This window comes from Kogia breviceps, chromosome 1, assembly GCF_026419965.1.
Source record: "Kogia breviceps isolate mKogBre1 chromosome 1, mKogBre1 haplotype 1, whole genome shotgun sequence".
Classification (NCBI taxonomy): Eukaryota; Metazoa; Chordata; class Mammalia; order Artiodactyla; family Physeteridae; genus Kogia; species Kogia breviceps.
The window spans coordinates 127,471,387-127,494,296 of record NC_081310.1 but is presented as its reverse complement, the minus strand read 5'-3'; the positions used below and the strand labels follow the sequence as shown (position 1 = coordinate 127,494,296).

The 22,910-nt window shown below is 38.6% G+C and overlaps 1 protein-coding gene across 1 annotated transcript in view; it reads left to right on the top strand.

Annotated features, from left to right (window-relative positions):
• The window catches only part of DNAI3 (dynein axonemal intermediate chain 3), a 79,243-nt gene that overhangs the window by 13,566 nt on the left and 42,767 nt on the right, over positions 1 to 22,910 (top strand). Inside the window, exons 5-11 of the mRNA XM_059075512.1 lie at positions 821 to 970; positions 2,025 to 2,224; positions 7,568 to 7,684; positions 17,047 to 17,237; positions 17,996 to 18,120; positions 20,215 to 20,304; positions 22,399 to 22,485. Of these exons, the coding sequence (XP_058931495.1) occupies positions 821 to 970; positions 2,025 to 2,224; positions 7,568 to 7,684; positions 17,047 to 17,237; positions 17,996 to 18,120; positions 20,215 to 20,304; positions 22,399 to 22,485 (960 nt within the window). The remainder of the gene's footprint in view (positions 1 to 820; positions 971 to 2,024; positions 2,225 to 7,567; positions 7,685 to 17,046; positions 17,238 to 17,995; positions 18,121 to 20,214; positions 20,305 to 22,398; positions 22,486 to 22,910) is intronic.

The window sequence follows — 22,910 nt, the reverse complement described above, 5'->3', positions numbered from 1 at the left end:
CATGAACCAACAAAGAAGAAAAATAATAAGGAAGAGCTTAATGAATTTATATAAAAGCAAAGTTTATTGCAAAATATACATGTGTGATTATAACCTAAATTTGGTAATATGTATATATATTTTGCTGAACTTATCTCTTTTTTTTCAATTGAAGTATAGTTGATTTTCGATGTTGTGTTAGTTTCAGGTGTACAGCAATGTGATTCAGTTTTATATACATATGTGTATATATGTATATATATATTCTTTTTCAGATTCTTTTCCCTTATAGGTTATTACAAAATACTGAGTAGAGTTCCCTGTGCTATACAGTAGGTCCTTGTTGGTTATCCATTTTATATACAGTAGTGTGTATATGTTAATTCCACCTCCTAATTTATTCCTCCCCCCTTTCCCTTTGGTAACCATAGGTTTTTTTCTGGTAATATATTTTATTTTATTTTTTAATATATTATTTTTTAAATTTTATTATTATTTATTTATTTTTGGCTGTGCTGGGTCTTTGTTGCTGTGCACGGGCTTTCTCTAGTTGCAGTGAGCGGGGCGACTCTTCGTTGTGGTGCGCAAGCTTCCCATTGTGGTGACTTCTCTTATTGCGGAGCATGGGCTCTAGGCGTGCGGGCTTCAGTTGTGGCTCACAGGTTCTAGAGTGCAGGCTCAGTAGTTGTGGCTCACGGGCTTAGTTGCTCCATGGCATGTGGGATCTTCCCAGCCCAGGTCTCAAACCTGTGTCCCCTGCATTGGCAGGCGGATTCTTCACCACTGCACCAGTAGGGAAGCCCTGGTAATATATTTTAGAATCCTATTTATTTTACTGCAGCCTCCAGAAGTTCCAGAAGAACAAGAAGGATATAAAGAGCATATTCCTGAAGATATGTATATTTATAAACCACCTATCTGTAAACCATGGGTTTCTTTGGGCAGTGAAAAAGAAATTGAGGAAGAATCAGTTAAAGAATCCACAAAAAAGGTCAGCAGCTTGAATATGATGTCTAGCCGTCACCTCCCTATAGCTGAGCAACACTTATCCCTGAGGGATCAGTGTTGTTTGCTGTGTTTGCTGCGGGGGTATGGCTTTTTTTGATAGAAGAATGGTCACTGTCTTAGGGGGGTGTTATGGGCTGGACTGTGTCTCCCTCCAAAAGATAAGTTGAAGTCCTAAACCCCAGTACCTCAGAAAGGAAATAAGGGGAGTTTTATCCAATATGGCAGGCATCATTATAAGAAGATGCTCTTGTGAAAACATAGAGACACAGGGAGAACACCATGGAAGATGGAGGCAGAAATTGGAGTGATGTATAACAAGCCAAGCAACACCTAGGATTGCTGGCCGTCACATCAGTAGCTGGGAGCAGGCAGGGAACAGATTCCGCCTCAGAAAGAACCAACCCTCTAACACCTTAGTTCAGACTTCCAGCCTCCACAACCAAGAGAGAATAAATTCCTGTTGTTTTAAGCTACCTAGTCTGCGGTACGTGGTTACAGCAGCCCTAGGAAACTAACAAAGTGGCATTCCCAGACCAGCCCCTGAGAGGAGCAGTCGTGTGCAAGTGATTTATTATGAAAGGGCCCCATAAGAGAATAGGAAAGCAGCAGGACCGAGACAGAAGCCCTGCAAGGGTGCACTCTCAGGCAAAAGTCTGGTAGAGTGAAGGCTTCAGCCTGCACCTCTAGGGAACTCTGGAGTGTAAATTATACCTCAGAGTTGTCCCAAACAGAAGCAAAAGAGATGGGCTTACATATGTCTCCCACCAGTCCATTGCTGGCCTGGATATAAACTGCCAGTCACTTCCTGTTCTTTGTACCTTCAGGCAAAGTGGTCCTGGTAGCTCTAGAACATCCTCCACAGAAGAGAGTTAGGTGGCTGGTGGCTGTGGGAACAGAGAGCAAAAGGACCTGGAAAGGTGCACAGAAAGTACACAAAGGGGTCCAAGAGGATGTGGGCAGAGCACCAGTGTTGTCGGCCACACATCCTTTTTCTCCAGAGACTCGATTGTTTCCTGTACTGCTTACATGTGTTGCAGATTACATACATGATTTCTCGAAAACGAAGTGAATTTGGTGCCCCAGTTAAGTTCAGTGACCACAATGCTTCCAGAGTAAAAGATGCCTATATTGAATGTACAGCCTACCCAGATAAAAATTTTACCCTTAAGCAACTTGAGAGAGATGTTGGCATGCAAGTAGTCCCCAAAATCAAGGACACAAGTACTCAGACAAGATGGTAAGTATGCGATGAATTTATATGTATTTTCAAAGGCAATTGTGGTAAAATCCAGCAACATCCATGATTGCTTTGAGAGATCTGTATAATAGAAATGCACTGACAGTGTTGTCAGATCTCCACAGAGTAATTCAGCTCAAGATTTAATTATAAGCAACAAGGCCTTTTAACAATCTTACTAGGAAAATGAAATACAAGTATATAAGACTAAAGATTATGAAGTGAGAAAATGAGCAATGCTGTTAATAACTATAATACTGCTCTCAGAGAAGGGGACCTGGTCATCTCATCTGAAATATTACCATCACCTTCTAACTTGTCTATTCTACTGCCTAAGTGATCATTCTTACGTACCAAATCAGATTGTTTTACTTCACTACTGCCCAAATCTCTTCCATGTCTCCCCATCTCATCCAGAGCCATTAGGATGACATATAAGGTCCTCCTTCCTTCATGACAAGGCACTGTCTGCCTGTCCAGCCCTGTTCCCAAACAAGCCCTCTGTGCTCTAGCCTATGAGCTACTTCCAGCTCCCAGAATACCTGCTCTTCCACGTTTTCTTGCCTTTGCCCTTGCTATTCCTCTGCCTAAAATGCCCTTCACTACCTTATCCACCCCTCTTCACCCTTTAAGTTCCAGTTCAGTACCCCCTCCTCTGTGATTTCCTGGAAACTCCAGGCAGAGCTGATCACTCTCTCCTCTGGGTTCCCACTAGAGCTTAGAGGTATCTTTATTGTAGCACTGATGACCCATATTTTATTCATCTGCTCACCTGTCTGCCTTAGATCCTGAGCACTTTGAGGCTACAAATGATTAATTAAATTTGTAATTTAATTAACATGTATCCAGTGAATGAATTGATGTAAAATTGATTGCTGAGGGAATGCTTTGGGGACTTGAGCTCGGCTTTGAATGTTGTATAAATCTGAAGACATATTTAGCTGATCTATGCATACTTTTTAGAATTAAAAAAAGTTATTTTGAAATAATTTTAGATCTATAAAAGATAAGCTACAAATGTTGAATATGATTTGGAGACATAGACAAAGGGAAAACATCCCAGATTTTTTTAAATGACCTGAACATCTAGCGTGTGGGATAAACAGAGTCTGCATGGGACCACAAGGAGACCAGCCTGGGTAGCATGGAGGGAGTAGCAGAGACAAGCAGATTCTCTGTGGCAGACAATAGGGAATTTTGGCAAGGTCTGAAGCAAGGGAGAGAGGTAAGATTAAAGCTATTAAATTAAGATGAGCCAGGCCGTATGTATTGGAGTGCAGAGGGAAAAAAAAAAAACCTTGGAGTTGAGGAGATTGGCCAAATGGGAATCTACTGTAATTAAACTAGGTAAAGTAAGGTGGTGTCAGCAAACCAAGAAGAGAGGGTGGAGAGGAGACATGTATAAATACAAAATGCTGTAACTCCCATCATTAAAGCCAACAAACAAAAAACTGTTTCAACCTTTCTGGCTATTAGCTACTTTCTCTGCTTTTTTTTTTTCTTTTTCTTTTTCTTTTTAACAACAAAACTCCTCACAGCAGTTTTCCACATTCTCTAGTTGCACCTTCTCTTCCATTCTGCCTTGAGCCCACTCTAGTCTTAACAAGGTCACCAAAGACCTGCAGTGGTCTGATCACCTAATCCCATTTTCAGACACCCTCTTTCTCCGCTTCTCAGCAGTATTTAACATGGTTGACTATTTCTCCTTCTTGGCTTATGGGCAATACTCAGTGTACCCATCCTAACTCACTGGCAGCTCCTTCTCAGTCTCTTTTACTGGATCCTTCTCCCTCCAATTTCTAAATATTAAAGGACCCCAAAGCTAACTCCTTTTGATGTTTTCTCTAACTACGCTTAATCCCTGGGTGAATTTATTCATTCCTGTGGTGTTACGTATTATCTGTTTGCTGGTGGCTCCCAAATCTATACCTTCAACCTCAATCTCTCCTCTGAACTCTACACTCATTTATTAATCTGCTTCCTTAAGTATCTAATAGGTGTCTCAAAGTTGACATGCCCAACAACAAACTTTTGATTTTCTATTTTCAAACCTGAAACTCCCTGAATCTTCCTCATCTCAGTAAATGGCACTGATCTTCTTGTAAATACTCAGACCCCAAACCTTGAATTTTCTTGGGTCTATCTTCAAAACATATTCACTGCTATCACCTTGGATCAAGCCATGATCATCTCTTGCCTGGATTACTGGAATGCACCCTAACTGGGCTTTCTCCATCCATCCTTTCCCTCCTACATTCTGTTCTTCATAGAAGAGCCAGACTAATCCTGTTAAAATGCAAAAGTCATATCAAGTCACTGACAAAAACCCTCCTATGGCTTCCCATCCTGAAGGAACCTACAAGGCTTCATGTGATCTAAATTCTATCTGCCCCTCTACCCTCATTTCCCACAATTCCCCTGGTTCATCCATTCCAGCCCCACTGGCTTCCTTGTTCCTTGAATTCACCAAGCATTGTCTCTCTTCTCTCACCTTCGCCTCACCACTTGAACTGAAGCTCCATGAGACTGGAACTTTGTCTATTTTGTTTACTTCTATATCGCCAACTCCTAGGACAGTTCCTGGCACGTATGTATTAAATGGAGGGGGGAAAGGAACCAAGGAAGGGAAGGAGGAGAAGAAGGATCAAGTTAAGGAAGAATGTGCAGAGTCACTGACTTGAGTTCAATGTTTAAAGAAGAGCCATGAAATATACAGTGAGAGAGGCTGTGACCAGGAGAATCGTGGGTCCTCAGTGTGGAACATAGTACAAAACATGCTTTTCAGATCTCTGTGAACCAAAGGATCAGGAACCATGAAAATGTAATGTTAAAGTTAGAGCACATGTACATAGATACCAGGGGTCAGGACAAGACATGGGTCAGAAACCAGGGAGGCAGATAGACAGACAGGCCAAACCAAAAGAGATGAAGAGAAAGACAAGAATTGGTAGTCAAGTCTTGGCAGAGAATTAGGACATCAAAGATCATTAAACACCAAGAAGTGAGGGTAAGACAGGAAAGAGAGATGTGATTCATTAGTACAAAAAAACCTTAGATTTTGAGAAAAATTTCTTAGTCAAGACAACTAGAGATTTCTATTTTTCTACCAGGGTGCAAAAAAGTGAAAAGAATGAGTCAGCCAGGGTAGACTCAGGAAGTAGACTCAGAAAGAGAGAGTGAACTTCTAACAACAGGGACCCTAACAACAGGACTTTAGATTTATTAGGCTCTCAATGAATGTTGACTGATAATGATGAACAGTTGTTTCTATGTAGATGGAGGGAATAGATGAGAAATAGTGGCAGGTCTTGACCCACACAGTGGGATGGTGGGGGGAGTAAATCAAAGGGAATTCAAATGGTTCAAATCCAGGTGACTTGGGAGAATGCTGGTACCACTTATTAAGATCAGAAATTAGGTGGAAAAGATGGGATACATGATTGTGATGGAAGAAGTAAAAAAACAAAATCAAAGATGAGGTTCAAAGAGTAATGACAGACAATGAAAGCAAATGTTTACAGTGTCCTTACCACATACCAGGCATTCTTCTAAGTATCAATACTTTGCACACATCAACTCAATTACTCCTCACAACTGCCCTCTGAGGTAGGCACCATCTCCATTTTACAAATAAGGAAACTAAGGCAAAAAGAGTTTAAAAATGAAAGCTCAATGTTTAGAACTTAATTTAAATTTAAAGCAATAATGAATAGATCTGCTGAGAAACAACAAAACAAATCACATTTAAAAAAATAAGAGTGACTCAGTCATATTGCTACTTTGATGAAACCACCAGGCACCATATAATTTCTTACTTAATCCTACCTGGAGGGTAGTAGTGTGGGATAGAAAATAAAAGGTGACGCTAAGATCTGTACCCAAGTCTCTGGTTCCAACACCAACATTCTTTCTTTCCATCACTCTGTCTTCTGCTATGGATACTGATCTAGGCAGGGAAAAAAAGAATGAATTGTTCAATTAAATATAAACAAAACTCTCTTTACCGCTCTGTTTGATTACTCTCCATTAATATACTTGCCTCTCAGAGACATTTTCCTGACATTTGTTCAACAGCACAGGTTAAATACAACCTAATTTTTTTGAGCACTTAAAATGTCCTAGGCACTGTTTTAAAAGCTTTACATCTATTAACACATTCAATCCTTACAATGACACTGTGGGCTAGGAACTTTCAGAATTTCTTTTAGGGATGAAAAACCAAGCACAGAGAGGTTAAATAATTAGCTCAGGGTCACATAGCTAGTAAGTGATAGAACCAGGCTTCAAAGCCAGGCAGCCTGTCACCAGAGTGCACTCTCTTAAGGACTTGCCATATGATCTTTCTACAGCCCCACACCCTAAGATCAAGGAGCTCACTCAGTCTAGTGGGTGAGACTGACAAAGCCCAGAGGTACAATACAAGGTGTTGTGTTCAAGGGTGGAGGTGAACACTGAGAGTGGACTGGATGGAATAAGCTTTCTCCCAGAGATGGTGCTGCCATTACTGCCAAAATGTAACTTGTTCCAGGTTTTGTATATTTAGAGCAGAGTTTCTCAACCTCAACACTACCGGCTGGATAATTCTCTGTTGTGGGAGAGCTGCCTTATGCACTCTAGCATCCCTGGGATCTACCCTCTAGATGCCAGGAGCTCTTCCCAGTTGTGACAGCCAACATTGTTTCCAGACATTACCAAATATTCCTGGATTGAGAAGATGGAACAGGATTGCACTGGTTGAGAAACACTGATTTAATGAAATAAAGAAAGAATGATACACAAATGTGACAAAATGTTAATAATTAATGAATCTGGGTAAAGAATGTATGGGAATTTCTTATACCCTTCTTACAACTTTTCTGTGAGTTTAAAAGGATAGCTAAATAATTTTTTTTACAATAAAGTGCTTGTTGATGATGTCAAAGAGAAATTCACAAATACTTCAAATGGCAGCCAACATCAGTTGTCTAGGATAAAGAAAAAATTCAATATGTAGAATTTAAGTATAAAATAATATCCTAATATTGTCACAGAGAAAAATCTTTGCCCTGTTATGACCTATATTTGCTTGTCTTTTTTTTTTTTTTTTTTTTTTTTTTTGCGGTACGTGGGCCTCTCACTGCTGTGGCCTCTCCTGTTGCGAAGCATAGGGTCCGGACGCGCAGGCTCAGCGGCCATGGCTCACCGGCCCAGCCGCTCCGCATCATGTGGGATCATCCCGGACCGGGGCACGAACCCACGTCCCCTGCATCAGCAAGCGGACTCTCAACCACTGAGCCACCAGGGAAGCCCTATTTGCTTATCTTTGATCTAACTTTTGGTATTCGATTTCTTTCACTATATTAGGACATATCCCCAAAATGCTACTACGCAATATTATCCAAGAGAATTTTCGGAAGAAGAAAAAGAGGCACTGGGACAATCAAAGACTTTGACTGAGTTTCTTAACAATGTGTCTATAAGGTAAAAATTTTATATTAAATTTTAAAAAAACATAAAATGTATATGTTTACTTATAATAATAGGTCTTAAAAAACAACTCTATACCTGGTGTACAGATAGAAAGTATGAAGACAGTTATCAGATACTCACGAGCATGTGACACATTCTACAGATTCTCAGTCTTTCTTTCCCTTCTATTGCTAAGCAATATGCTAGACCTTCTAAGCTAGGGCCACACCAAACAGTGTCAGCCTGGAAGGTGTTTATAGTTGAACATGTGAGGATGTTTTTCTAATGGAAAATTAACTTTTATTTACCATGTTTTCCTTTATTTAAGTCTTTTTCTTCACTCCTAAGTCCCCTTCTTAGCTTCATTGATTTTTACAGGATTACAAAGGTGAGGATGTTGTGGATGTTGAGGATGATCATTACCATGATGATAGGAATTTATAAAAATACCTTTTAAATGAGAATCTGAAGTCAGTTCAGATGTAATTTTTGGATATGTCACCCTTATCTCTAACTCCTGTGTTGCTGCCACTCTTACTGGCTCTGAAAGAGAGGTGTCTTTAAAATGCCCCCTACACTCATATTCAGGCCCTCGGCAGACCCTGGGGACTTCTAAACCAGAGAAAGAGTTTGAAGGTCTCATCAAGTTGATATCAGAGTTCAGATAAGTGGAGCCAATGGTGGACATGTCTACCAGTTGTACCAATTGGTTGGTTACCATTTCCTCCCAAAATTAAAGATTTGGTAGACAAGTTCATATATAGCCCAAATTAAGCTCTTTTATTTTTATTTTTAAGAAAAGATTTTAAGATTAAATGTCTTGAAAATTCCTTGTGATGACCTAGAGGGGTAGGATGGGGAGGGTGGGAGGGAGGCCCAAGAGGGAGGGGGATATAGGTATACATATAGCTGATTCGCTTTGTTGTACAGCAGAAACTAACACAACATTGAAAAGCAATTATAATCTAATAAAGATGTTTAAAAAAAAGAAAAGAAAATTCCAACAACTGTCAAAAGTTGTTACCTATGCCTAGAGAGAATCTGCTTCAAAAATTCACTAATTATTCAAAGAGTGCTTATTAACTATTTGCCACTCACTTACAGCAAGTGTGCTATAGTTTTTCCTATGTAGACAATTAGAAAGAAACCAGAAAACCTGAGGTTTCTTTTCTTCATATCAAAATTAAGTAATTATTAAAATTTTTCCTAAGGACATTAAAAATGAGAAGTCTGTCTATGTACAATCAATTTCAAAAGAATAAATGGTCTATAGCCAATTCTCAATTATCTACATTGTGTATTATCTTTATTTATTTTTTAAATATTTATTTATTTGGCTTCATCGAGTCTTAGTTGCAGCAAGCCGGATCTTTGTTGCGGCACGCAGGCATGCAGGATCCTTAGTTGCAGCATGCATGTGGGATCTAGTTCCCTGACCAGAGATCCAACCCAGACCCCCTGCATTGGGAGCATGGACTCTTAGCCAATGGACCACCAGGGAAGTCCCTGTATTATCTTTAGACGTGGGCTTTTATTCTTCCCTTTCAATTGCCAAGCTTATAAGGAGAGGGATGGTGAACGGCTTCATAATTCCCTTCTTGAGATGTGGGAGGGAGGAGCCAGAACTATAAGAAGAAAGAGGAAAATTGGTACAGGAATTTTAACAGCATTGGCCAAGAATAAATAAGAAACCACATTTACATCACAGCCATGCTTCCCACTCTAGAACTGTTTAAGGTTTACTTAATTTTTTAAGATTAGAATAAGCCTTGTTTTGTTCTGGAAGAGAGCTCTTTTAGAAATGAGTTCTTTCCTTCTCATAGAATTTTGTCCAGAACAAACCTGAGGCAAGCATTATTTGCAAAAGAAGAAAATGATCTGAGAGGAGAGAGAGAAACTTCAAGAGGATTCTCAAAGCAACTAAGAAACGTTCGTTTGGGGGTTAAAAAAACAGTGATACCCATGGGCTTTCACTCAGACCACAAGCTTTGCCAGCCTCCAATTCATCACTCTCAGGAACCACGTGGTAGAGTGCACCAAAATCAAGAAACAGGAAACCAGAGAAAAGGTGCTGCCTTCACTTCTCCCTTGTGAAGACAGTTCAGGCTGAAACAGAAAGAAATGATTTTGAAAATGCTATCAAATGCTTCTACTTGAAACTGGGCTTAAACCTTGAAGCTCCGGGTTGTTCATAGGGTTTTTCAGGGTTGTTCAAACACAGGGTTGTTCAAACTTTAATGTGCATATGAACCACCTGGGCATCTTGTTAAAATGCAGGTTCTGACTAAGTAGGTCTGGGGTGGAGGCTGCTGCTTTGCATTTCTAACAGCTCCAGGTCATGCTGATGCTGCCGATCCTAGGAAATGCATCTCTAGTTTGAAAGATGAAGTACAAGAAGAATTTAGCCCAAAGAGTCTTCAATTACGCAGTGAATGGTAGTGTAATGATTAATGACACAGGTATTAAATGGTACCCTTATTTAATATGTTAGGAATATCTATTAGGATACTTACTGCTTATATTTAATTATCTAAATAAAGGGTTTTTTTCTTATTTTAGGAAATTCATAATTGAAAACCACTTTCAACTTACCACATTTATTTAAAAAACAAGTTGTTTAGACTTTCAGTCATTAGGGTAAAACCTTGGGTGGCATTCTAATTATGGGAAAGCTGCTAGAGGCCTTTGGAGGGGGCTGAGCTTTCACGCCTAAACATATAAAGGGACAAATAAACATTATAGTAACTTATAAAACAGGAACTCATCAAGCCAAGTTCCCTAGACTAAGAAGAGCACCAAGATTGTTTTTTAAAGGAGCAATGTTAGTATTTTTAGCAGGATAATTCTTCATTTTAGGGACTGTTTTATGCATTGTGGGAGGTTTAGTAATAGAATTAAACACATTAGCACCTCCCAGACACTGTGACAGCTAAAAGCACCACCACCACCACCCCACACACACGCACACACACACACTTCTAAATTCCAAATCTCCCCTTAAGAATCTCTTACTTGTTGTTTTAAATTGTATATAGTATAATTATTATAAATATTAATATAATAATTATATGTATGCAAATACAATAATTCGTATACATGATCATTTGGTACTGAATATGGCTAAGAAAATTGCCTTTTCTATCAGTTTGGAGTTTTCAAAAAGCAAATGAGATCAAGTTCAAAGTAGAAGTTTACTGAGAAGTTCACTGTGAAAAATAAAGGGAAGGGAAGCAGGATTGAACAGGCAGAGCTTCAGACAAACTCAGAGCCTACCCAACAGGGAGCTGCAGAGGAAGACGACCTGTTGGAGGTGTCCTTAAGGGTTTTTTTTAAACATCTTTTTTGGAGTATAATTGCTTTACAATGTTATGTTAGTTTCTGCTATAAAACAAAGTGAATCAGCTATACGTATACATATATCCCCATATCCCCTCCCTCTTGCTTCTCACTCCCACCCTCCATATCCCACCCCTCTAGGTAGACACAAAGCACAGAGCTGATCTTGCTGAGCTATGCGGCTGCTTCCCACTAGCTATCTATTTTACATTTGGTAGTGTATATATGTCAATACCACTCTCTCACTTCGTCCCAGCTTACCCTTCCCCCTCCCCATATCGTGAAGTCCATTCTCTACATCTGCATCTTTATTCCTGTCCTGCCCCTAGGTTCTTCAGAACTATTTTTTTTTTTTTTTAGATTCCATATATATGTGTTAGCATACAGTATTTGTTTTTCTCTTTCTGTCCAACTTCACTCTGTATGACTAACTCTAGGTCCATACACCTCACTACAAACAACTCAATTTCGTTTCTCTTTATGGCTGAGTAATATTCCATTGTATATATGTGCCACATCTTCTTTATCCATTCATCTGTCGATGGACACTTGGGTTGCTTCCGACTCCTGGCTATTGTAAATAGTGCTGCAATGAACATTGTGGTACATGTCTCTTTTTGAATTATGTCTTTCTCAGGGTATATGCCCAGTAGTGGGATTGCTGGGTCATATGGAAGTTCTATTTTTAGGTTTTGAAGGAACTTCCATACTGTTCTACATAGGGGCTGCAGCAATTTACATTCCCACCAACACTGCAAGAGGGTTCCCTTTTCTCCACACCCTCTCCGGCGTTTATTGTTTGTAGATTTTTTGATGATGGCCATTCTGACTGGTATGAGGTAAGACCTCACTGTAGTTTTGATATGCATTTCTCCAGTGGTTAGTGATGTTGAGCATCCTTTCACCTGTTTGTTGGCAATCTGTATATCTTCTCTGGAGAAATGTCGATTTAGGTCTTCTGCCCATTTTCGGATTGGGTTGTTTGTTTTTTCGATATTGAGCTGCATGAGCTGCTTGTATATTTTGGAGATTAATCCTTTTTCAGTTGCTTTGTTTGCAAATACTTTCTCCCATTCCAAGGGTTGTCTTTTCATCTTGTTTATGGTTTCCTTTGCTGTACAAAAGCTTTCAAGCTTCATTAGGTCCCATTTCTTTATTTTTGTTTTTATTTCCATTTCTCTAGAAGGTGGGTCAAAAAGGATCTTGCTGTGATTTATGTCATAGAGTGTTCTGCCTGTGTTTTCCTCTAAGAGTTTGATGGTGTCTGGCCTTACATTTAGGTCTTTAATCCATTTTGAGTTTATTTTTGTGTATGGTGTTAGGGAGTGTTCTAATTTCATTCTTTTACATGTAGCTGTTCAGTTTTCCCAGCACCACTTATTGAAGAGGCTGTCTTTTCTACGTTGTATATCCTTTCCTCCTTTGTCATAGATTAGTTGACCCTAGGTGTGTGGGTTTTTCTCTGGGCTTTCTATCCTGTTCCATTGGTCTATATTTCTTTTCTTGTGCCAGTACCATACTGTCTTGATTACTGTAGATTTGTAGTATAGTCTGAAGTCATGGAGCCTGATTCCTCCAGCTCCGTTTTTCTTTCTCAAGATTGCTTTGGCTATTCAGGGTCTTTTGTGTTTCCACATAAATTGTGATTTTTTTTTTGTTCTAGTTCTGTGAAAAATGCCATTGGTAGTTTGATAGGGATTGCACTGAATCTGTAAATTGCTTTGGGTAGTATAGTCATTCTCACAATGTTGATTCTTCCAATCCAAGAAGATGGTATATCTCTCCATCTGTTTGCATCACCTTTAATTTCTTTCATCAGTGTCTTATAGTTTTCTGCATACAGGTCTTTTGTCTCCTTAGGTAGGTTTATTCCTAGGTATTTATTCTTTTTGTTGCAATGGTAAATGGGAGTGTTTCCTTAATTTCTCTTTCAGATTTTTCATCATTAGTGTATAGGAATGCATTAATTTTGTATCCTGCTACTTTACCAAATTCATTGATTAGGTCTACTAGTTTTCTGGTAGCATCTTTAGGATTCTTTATGTATAGTATCATGTCATTTGCAAACAGTGACAGTTTTACTTCTTCTTTTCTGATTTGGATTCCTTTTATTTCTTTTTCTTCTCTGATTGCTGTGGCTAAAACTTCCAAAACTATGTTGAATAATAGTGGTGAGAGTCGGCAACCTTGTCTTGTTCCTGGTCTTAGTGGAAATGGTTTCAGATTTTCACCACTGATTATGATGTTGGCTGTGGGTTTGTCATTTATGGCCTCTATTATGTTGAGGTAAGTTCCCGCAATGCCTACTTTCTGGAGGGTTTTTATCATAAATGGGTGTTGAATTCTGTCAAAAACTTTTTCTCCATCTATTGAGATTATCATATGGTTTTTCTCCTTCCATTTGTTAATATGGTTTATCACATTGATTTGCATATATTGAAGAATCCTTACATCCCTGGGATAAACCCCACTTGATCATGGTGTATAATCCTTTTAATGTGCTGTTGGATTCTGTTTGCTAGTATTTTGTTGAGGATTTTTACATCTATGTTCTAGTTTGGCCTCTAGTTTTGTTTCCTGGTGACATCTTTGTCTGGTTTTAGTATCAGGGTGATGGTGGCCTCAAGGAATGAGTTTGGGAGTGTTCTTCCCTCTGCTTTATTTTGGAAGAGTTTGAGAAGGATAGGTGTTAGCTGTTCTCTAAATGTTTGATAGAATTCATCTGGGAAGCCATCTGGTCCTGGGCTTTTGTTTGTTGGAAGATTTTTAATCACAGTTTCAATTTAATTGCTTGTAATTGGTCTGTTTATATTTTCTATTTCTTCCTGGTTCAGTCTCAGAAGGTTGTGCTTTTCTAAGAATTTTTCCATTTCTTCCAGGTTGTCCATTTTATTGGCATACAGTTGCTTGTAGTAATCTCTCATGATCCTTTGTTTTTTCTGCAGTGTCAGTTGTTACTTCTTCTTTTTCATTTCTAATTCTGTTGATTTGAGTCTTATCCCTTTTTTTCTTGATGAGTCTGGCTAATGGTTTATCAATTTTGTGTATCTTCTCAAAGAACCAGCTTTAATTTTATTGATCTTTGCTATCATTTCCTTCATTTCTTTTTCATTTATTTCTGATCTGATCTTTATGATTTCTTTCCTTTTGCTAGCTTTGAGGTTTTTTTGTTCTTCTTTCTCTAATTGCTTTAGGTGTAAGGTTACGTTGTTTATTTGAGATGTTTCTTGTTTCTTGAGGTAGGATTGTATTGCTATAAACTTCCCTTTTAGAACTCCTTTTGCTGCATCCCATAGGTTTTGGGTCGTTGTGTTTTCATTGTCATTTGTTTCTAGGTATGTTTTGATTTCCTGTTTGATTTCTTCAGTGATCTCTTGGTTATTTAGTAGTGTATTGTTTAGCCTCCATGTGTTTGTATTTTTTTACAGATCTTTTCCTATAATTGATATCTAGTCTCATAGCATTGTGGTTGGAAAAGATACTTGACACGATTTCAATTTTCTTAAATTTACCAAGGCTTGATTTGTGATCCAAGATATGATCTATCCTGGAGAATGTTCCATGAGCACTTGAGAAGAAACTGCATTTTGTTGCTTTTGGATGGAATGTCCTATAAATATCAATTAAGTCCATCTTGTTTAATGTGTCATTTAAAGCTTGTGTTTCCTTATTTACTTTCATTTTGGATGATCTGTCCATTTGTGAAAGTGGGGTATTAAAGTCCCCTACTATCATTGTGTTACTGTCGATTTCCCCTTTTATGGCTGTTAGCACTTGCCTTATGTATTGAGATGCTCCTCTGATGGGTGCATAAATATTTACCATTGTTATACCTTCTTGTATTGATTCCTTGATCATTATGTAGTGTTCTTCTTTGTCTCTTTTAAAAGTCTTTATTCTAAAGTCTGTTTTGTCTCATATGAGAATGCTACTCCAGCTTTCTTTTGATTTCCATGTACATGGAATATCTTTTTCCATCCCCTCACTTTCAGTCTGCATGTGTCTCTAGGACTGAAGTGGGTCTCTTGCAGACAGCATATATACGGGTCTTGTTTTTGTATCCATTCAGCCAGTCTGTATATTTTGGTTGGAGCATTTAATCCATTCACATTTAAGGTAATTATCGATATGTATGTTCCTGTTACCATTTTCTTAATTGTTTTGGGTTTGTTATTGTAAATCTTTTCCTTCTCTTGTGTTTCCTGCCTAGAGAAATTCCTTTAGCATTTATTGTAAAGCTGGTTTGGTGGTGCTGAATTCTCTTAGGTTTTGCTTGTCTGTAAAGGTTTTAATTTCTCAGTTGAATCTGAATGAGATTCTTGCTGAGTAGAGTAATCTTGGTTGTAGATTTTTCCCTTTCATCACTTTGTATATGTCCTGCCACACCCTTCTTATGGGGATTCCATTTTATGTTATTTGTTTCTTTTCCCTTGCTGCTTTTAATATTTTTTCTTTGTATTTAATTTTTGCTAGTTTGATTAATATGTGTCTTGGCATGTTTCTCCTTGGATTTATCCTGTATGGGACTGTCTGTGCTTCCTGGACTTGATTGACTATTTCCTTTCCCATATTAGGAAAGTTTTCAACTATAATCTCTTCAAATATTTTCTCAGTCCCTTTCTTTTTCTCTTCTTCTTCTGAGACTCTTATAATTCGAATGTTGGTGCATTTAATGTTGTTCCAGAGGTCTCTGAGAGTGTCCTCAATTCTTTTCATTCTTTTTTTCTTTATTCTGCTGTGCAGTAGTTATTTCCACTATTTTATCTTCCAGGTCACGTGTCCGTTCTTCTGTCTCAATTATTCTGCTATTGATTCCATCTAGAGAATTTTTAATTTCATTCATTGTGTTGGTCATCATTATTTGTTTACTCTTTAGTTCTTCTACGTCCTTGTTAAATGTTTCTTGTATTTTCTCCATTCAATTTCCAAGGTTTTGGATCATCTTTACTATCATTACTCTGAATTCTTTTTCAGGTAGACTGCCTGTTTCCTCTTCATTTGTTTGGTCTGGTGGGTTTTTACCTTACCCCTTCATCTGCTGCGTATTTCTCTGTCTTCTCATTTTGCTTAACTTACTGTGTTTGGGGTCTCCTTTTAGCAGGCTGCTTGTTCGTAGTTCCCATTGTTTTTTGGTGTCTGCCCCCAGTGGCAAAGGTTGGTTCAGTGGGTTGTGTAGGCTTCCTGGTGGAGGGGACTGGTGCCTGTGTTCTGGTGGATGAGGCTGGATCTTATCTTTCTGGTGGGCATTACTGTGTTTGGTGGTGTGTTTTGGGGTGTCTGTGAACTTAGTATGATTTTAGGCAGCCTCTCTGCTAATGGGTGGGGTTGTGTTCCTGTCTTGCTAGTTGTTTGACATGGGGTGTCCAGCACTGTAGCTTGCTGGTTATTGAGTGGAGCTGGGTCTTAGCGTTGAGACGGAGAACTCTGGGAGAGCTTTTGCTGATTGAGATTATGTGGGGCTGGGAGGTCTCTGGTGCACCAATGTCCTGAACTCAGCTCTCCCACCTCAGAGGCTCAGGCCTGACACCCAGCTGGAGCACCAAGATGCTGTTGGCCACATGGCCACGTACGTCGTGGGGAGTTTCTAGCCTTTTGGGAAGTCTGAGGTTTTCTGCCAGCATTCAATAGGTGTCCTGTAGGAGTTGTTCCACATTTAGATGTGTTTTTGATGTATTTGTGGAGAGGAAGGTGATCTCCATGACTTACTCCTCCGCCATCTTGAAGGTCCCCCCACCATGCTCAGTCATTGACTGGGAGAGAGCATGACCTTGGCTGGGAAACTGAGGCAAGTTGTGATGATGCTGGAGGCTGTCAGCTAACAGCTTCCTGGCACTAGAAGAAGTTCTGAGTAGCACACTGTCTTGAATTTTTTTTCTCTTAAGTTATTTATTTCACACAGGATTAATCATTAGTTACCAAATACAATTCAGAATACTTTTTCTTTCCGTATAAATGAAGCAGGAGGAGCTGCTGAAATATGTATCACTGAATACTAAAATCCAACATCTTGATTCCTTTTTTTTTCTTTTACAAAATAGTGTTGAAATAGCCCTGCAGCAAAATGAAATCATGAATACATTTATTAATGACTGGAAAAGCCTGGTAGAAGAAGAAGGCACCTTTGGGGACAAAACTGATACCCACCTGAAAGAGTACCAGTCCTTTACTGACTTGCATAGCCTAATGGAGACGATGATCACCTGTGTCTCCTGGCATCCGATCATCTATGGTGAGGCAGACTCATTACTGGGATTCCCTTCCGAGATGACATTGAAATAATCTGTTGCTTTTATATGTAGAATTGCAAACTAGCTCACTTTCCATGAGACAACTTCCATCCCTGAGTGCAAGCACCTGCCAATCACTTTCTGCACCTTCTCTCCATCATGTGTCCTCCCAGCTACCCTGTGGGACCACATTGTGGTCTCTACTTTATAAGGAGAGGACCAGAGCTCTCAGGAAAGTGACTGGCTCAGGTCACCCAGCTGGTGCAACGCCAAATCTGGAACTTCATTCCCCCTGACTCTCAGCTTACTGGGCAGGATAGGAGATACACCTACTTTAAAGAGCTCAGCAGCCAAGGGGATAGGAATGTGTGAGGGTGGATCCATGGACAGAGCCATCTGTGCCCTCTTTCTTCCTCCTTTCCTGCCCAACATTGGCCCTCTCCTCACAAAAAACAAAACAAAAAAAGAAACACAACACATCCTTTTTTCTTACTAAGTCTTCAAAGTTCACTGTTTATTTTGTGAACATCTCAATTTGGTCCATCCACAGTTCAAGTGCTAAATAAGCGACACATGGCTACTGGCAACCAATGTATTAGACAGTAGAGCTCTAAAAACACTGTTGGTCTCCTGTAGAATATTTTTACACAAGTTTCATCAGAATGGAAATGAACAGTGACTGTGTAGGAAAACAAATCCTAAAAACACTTCTCCATGCACAGTTGATGCAGATTTTAATTTCTAGTTGTGTTTCTATCAGGGCTAATAGCTGTGTCGGTGGCTGTACGACTCTCCTTTGAAGAGAGGGTCCACTTTTCTGGTAAACTATTGCTGCAACCATCACTGATTCTTTTCTGGAGTTTCTCCAATCCCATACATCCTCAGGTAATGAAGGAGAGTCATCTACATGTTCTAAAAATTTTAACTACTACTTTCACATATCTTTAGCATTTGTAATTGCAAAATACTTCATAATCACTTAATGTTGTAAACCCCTATAAAGCTAGGCTTTCTTCAATTCAGAATTTGTCATCATTCAATTTGAGCAAAATTTAAGTTTACACTTAGTTTATTAAAAAGATATATTGAACAAATCAACATGTTATTTTTAAAAAATTGTAAGAGGAATGTTCAATTGATTTTAAAGAGCAAACTCTTTTATGGACTTTATTTAGGTACTAATTGTTCAAATGCAAGAGATTTTAGTTTCACATGGACTTCCTTAATTCCAAGGATCACCAGTAGGAGATGGTAATGAGTAAAGATGACTGTGTGGGAGACAGTGGGAATGATGGGGACTGTGGCCCTAGAGAGTTCCCAGCCCATCCATGGGGACAGCTACTCTTCTGCTCTCCTTGCCAGGTGGTCCCACTTGTCAAGAGAATCCAGCAACTTTGTGTGTGATCTCCCAATTTTTAAACAGTTCAACTAAAACCAAACCAAAACACACAGCAGTCCAAATAAAATAAGGCTAAAGGCTGGGTTTGCCCCTGCAGTATTCAATTTCCAATATCTGCTCAAGATGAGTTCTGCTTAGGGCGAGGGTGCTTTATAGTGTTAGATTAAGTTTTTTCAATGTACTTAAATATAATAATATTTTGTTTTTATAAAGCATTATATAATTAAGGCTTTCCCTAATAAACCCTAGTGTCCCCTTATTCCTTCTTCCCTAATTCATCTGATTAAGTCGGTTTTACTGTTATAGAGTCTAAATGCTTTTTTATAGATACAGAGATCAAAATGACAGATCTGTCATTCTTCCTTGTCAGCCTACTTACCACAAGTATGGTGCCATTCTCTCACTGGTGTTTCCTATCATTTTCCAGCTGTGTAGAACTACTCTTCAATCCATGCCATGGAAGTGTGGCTGAACCTCCAGGCAAATAGGAAGAGGAAAGAAGGACTCTCCTTTCCTCTATTTTTTTTAAATAGAAATGTTATTTATTTATTTTAGTTTCTTAAAGAAATCAGTAATCAGTTTATTAAGATAGAAATTCCATATAAAATTTATAGTTTTGTTAAATATACTTATAAAATTAATTATATTCTATTTATTTATTTTTATTAAAAAATTTTTTAACCTTTCCTCTATTTTGAAGAATAGATTTAAAAAGACACACAAATAATTTCTTAAAGATATGATGCAAATGATTAATTTTGTCTTTGTTCTAATCAAAACTATAGGAAAGTATTAAAAGATTTCATTTTCAAAAGTAGAGGTTTCTCTAGAATCCACAAAGTACCAAATAAACCAAGATAATTCACCTCAATTCCAATTTGAAATCTTTAGCTCAGTGGTGGCAAACCAATGGCCTCTCGGGCCTGTATTTTTGGCTGTTATGTTTAAAGAAAGGTAACCATGCAAGTGTTTAACTTGGTGGTAACACAGTAGCTCACGTGCTAACTATGGTTAGTATATCTATTTCTTCACACTGGTATATTCCTTGCAGGACTTCCTCCCTCCCCTCCAGGCACTTGATTTTGTTTACCTTATGGGTTCTGTATTATTTTAAAATTTGTAATATTATTGCTGGCAACGCCGCCGTCTTCTCTTTTTCAATGCATTTTATTTCTGAGTGCTCACCTCTATGCCAGGCTAGGTATATACAGCAGGGAAAAAATCATACAAATATCCTGACCCCCAGAGCTTGCTCTCTACACTTTTTAGGAACACTGATTTCATAGTCTTTTTATTTGTAAAAAATTATAACATGCCCCAGCAATGACCCACAGAGAGGAGGGGAGGGGAGATGGGGTCCCCTTGAGAAACTACCTGCTCTCATATGCATGATCAATGTCCAGAATAAAATTCAGCAAAAGCAGCTTCCAATCCAGAGGTAGAATTCTGAGAATGGAATTCATGTGCATGTTTCTTATAAATAGCTATAAAATTAGACTTTTGACTTTATTAATATTATTTCTAGCCATGATCTTAATAGATTTTCTCATTCTCTCTTGAATTTGGGGGGTTTACCTTAGTTAATGCTGGAAAGCCCAGATGACATCTTCTGCTTCCAGTTCTGTCCAAGTGACCCTAATATCATTGCTGGAGGGTGCATAAACGGGCAGGTACATATGGCTTTTTTTTTCAGTTCTTTATTAATTTAGACAGCATTTCTGTAACACATTTTGACTGGTAGATTTATAACTTAAGGGTTCACCTCAGCAGAGGGAAGGCATGTCAATTGTATGCCAGTCACCATGCCAGGAACTGGGGTATGAAGATGTGTTAGACATGGTATCTGGGCTCAAGATGTCCACAGGGTAACCCAGTTATGATAACTGGAAGAAAACCAGGTCAGATCTATTTTGTTGCTGCGATAGAACCACGCGTTGTACAAGATTCCAGGGAAGAACAAAAACCATAAGCATAATACCTCTTGGTCAAGAGCCCTCTTCTGAAATTTCCCTAGAGGTAGGAGTTACAGAATGATCCAGAATTTAAACAGAATTCTCTGGAAAACATACCGATATCACTGAATTTATGTGTTTATAATTGATATCCTATTCGCTTTTTTCTTTTTTCTCTTTTAAGTTATCTAATTTATATAAAATTTAGATTCTATCTTCCAATTGCCTGTTTCTCCAACAGAGCAAAACAAAAATCTTATAGCTATTTTATGATCAAAGTTTAAATTCATTGTGATACAGTGAGTTTGACCATTACCAGGGTATAATGATTTTTTATCATGTGGCTGGGAAAACTTTTAGGTAGTTGAAATGTAAATGTCTGCATCATCCATGCCCACTTATCCAGAGCCAAAAACATCTAAGAAAACTAATTTTGTTCCTCGGTTTTATTCAACAATAACTGGTGATCTAGTGAGGACCCAGAGCACATCCTCCAAGCCCTGCAAATATTGCCGTTTTTATTCAGTGAAAAGGTGACACAACTTTGTTTTAGAATATTTTAGAAAAGCAAATGCTGAAAATAAAATTACTCACAATTCTCTGATCCTGACATTTTGTTTACATTTTAGTGTACTGAAATGACGTTTAGTCATTGAAAATTATTCTAATTTAGTGTTGCATATTCTGCTTTGTTCTGATTTTTCAAAAAATGACCATCTGTGTATATGCAAATTCAGAGTTGGCCATAATATTCAATTAAATAGAAATCATCATTTCCTAACCTTTTGAACAATTTTGGGTATTTGTACTTAATTCTGGAGAACAGACTGCTTTCTCCTGTGTCTAAAGCAGCTGTCCCCACGTTCCCTAAAACAGAGGAAGAACTCTTCCCAAAGCAGAGAGGATTGCATTATGCCTCTCTTGGATTTAAAAAAAACAAAACAAAAAAACAAAAAGAACCCCACTAGCATTTATTAACACAAGCACAAAAATCAAAGTGCTGAAAATTCTTTTAAAGAGGAAAGAAAACATTATTAAGAAGAAGGGGAAAATCCTGAATAACAGGATGGAGAAGTAGGAACAAATTAAGAGTAACAAAATTAATAAATGTGTGTGTAGCTCAAAATAAATAAAAAGTATATAAAGCCAAAACAACAAATAAATAAAGAGAAGAAAACATTTTTTATATAAGCTTTAAAAGTTGCTGACTTGGGCTTCCCTGGTGGCGCAGTGGTTGAGAATCCGCCTGCCGATGCAGGGGACACGGGTTCGTGCCCCGGTCCGGGAAGATCCCACATGCCGCGGAGCTGCTGGGCCCGTGAGCCGTGGCCGTTGAGCCTGGGCGTCCGGAGCCTGTGCTCCGCAACGGGAAAGGCCACCACAGTGAGAGGCCTGCATACCGCAAAAAAAAAAATAAAAAATAAAAAAAATAAAAGTTGCTGACTCACAAGGAGATCAGCTCGGTGTTTTATGACCACCTAGAGGGGTGGGATAGGGAGGGTGGGAGGGAGGGAGACGCAAGAGGGAAGAGATATGGGAACATATGTATATGTATAGCTGATTCACTTTGTTATACAGCAGAAACTAACACACCATTGTAAAGCAATTATACTCCAATAAAGATGTTAAAATACATAAAGATAAAAAATAAAAGTTGCTGACTTACTTAAGATGTAGGCTAAATTTGATTATCCTCCCAAGGTGGTTGATTTATCAGAGTGCATGCAATACGAATAGATTTTTTTTTAATGTTCAAGGTGCAATTTGCTAGTTCCTGAAAGTATGTTGTAATAACATTTATTTCTGTTTTAGATTGTCATGTGGGATATTACCGCACATGCAGATCGAATAGAAAACATCAAGGCAGGTGGTAGTAGAAGTAAAAACGTCACACTCAAGGTTAGCTTTTTATAACTTTTCACTTGCAAATTTTTTTCCGTTCAGGAGTTTATCAAAAAGTACACAACAGGGTTGCCAAGCTAAACAGAGACTCACTGGAAAAAAAAAAAAAGTGCTATTTCCTAAGTCTTCACATCTGCTGTGGATGTGTTTTGAATCACTTTTATGTAGGCCCTTGATTAAAAACACCACTAAACAGGTTGTACTGTCTACCCCGGGGGTTCTTTTTTATTGTTATTGTTGTTAAATAAAATGAAGGGGCCAAGGGCCTGCCTAAAGTGATGTAGTTGAAAGAGCACTGGATAGAAGGCCCATGCATCCAGGCTTTAGATCACAGTCCTGTGAGTTTGGATATGTCCCCCATCCCCTCAGCAAGCATCAATTTTCTCGTGTATAAAATGAAGGAGTTACAAGCCTTCCAGGTA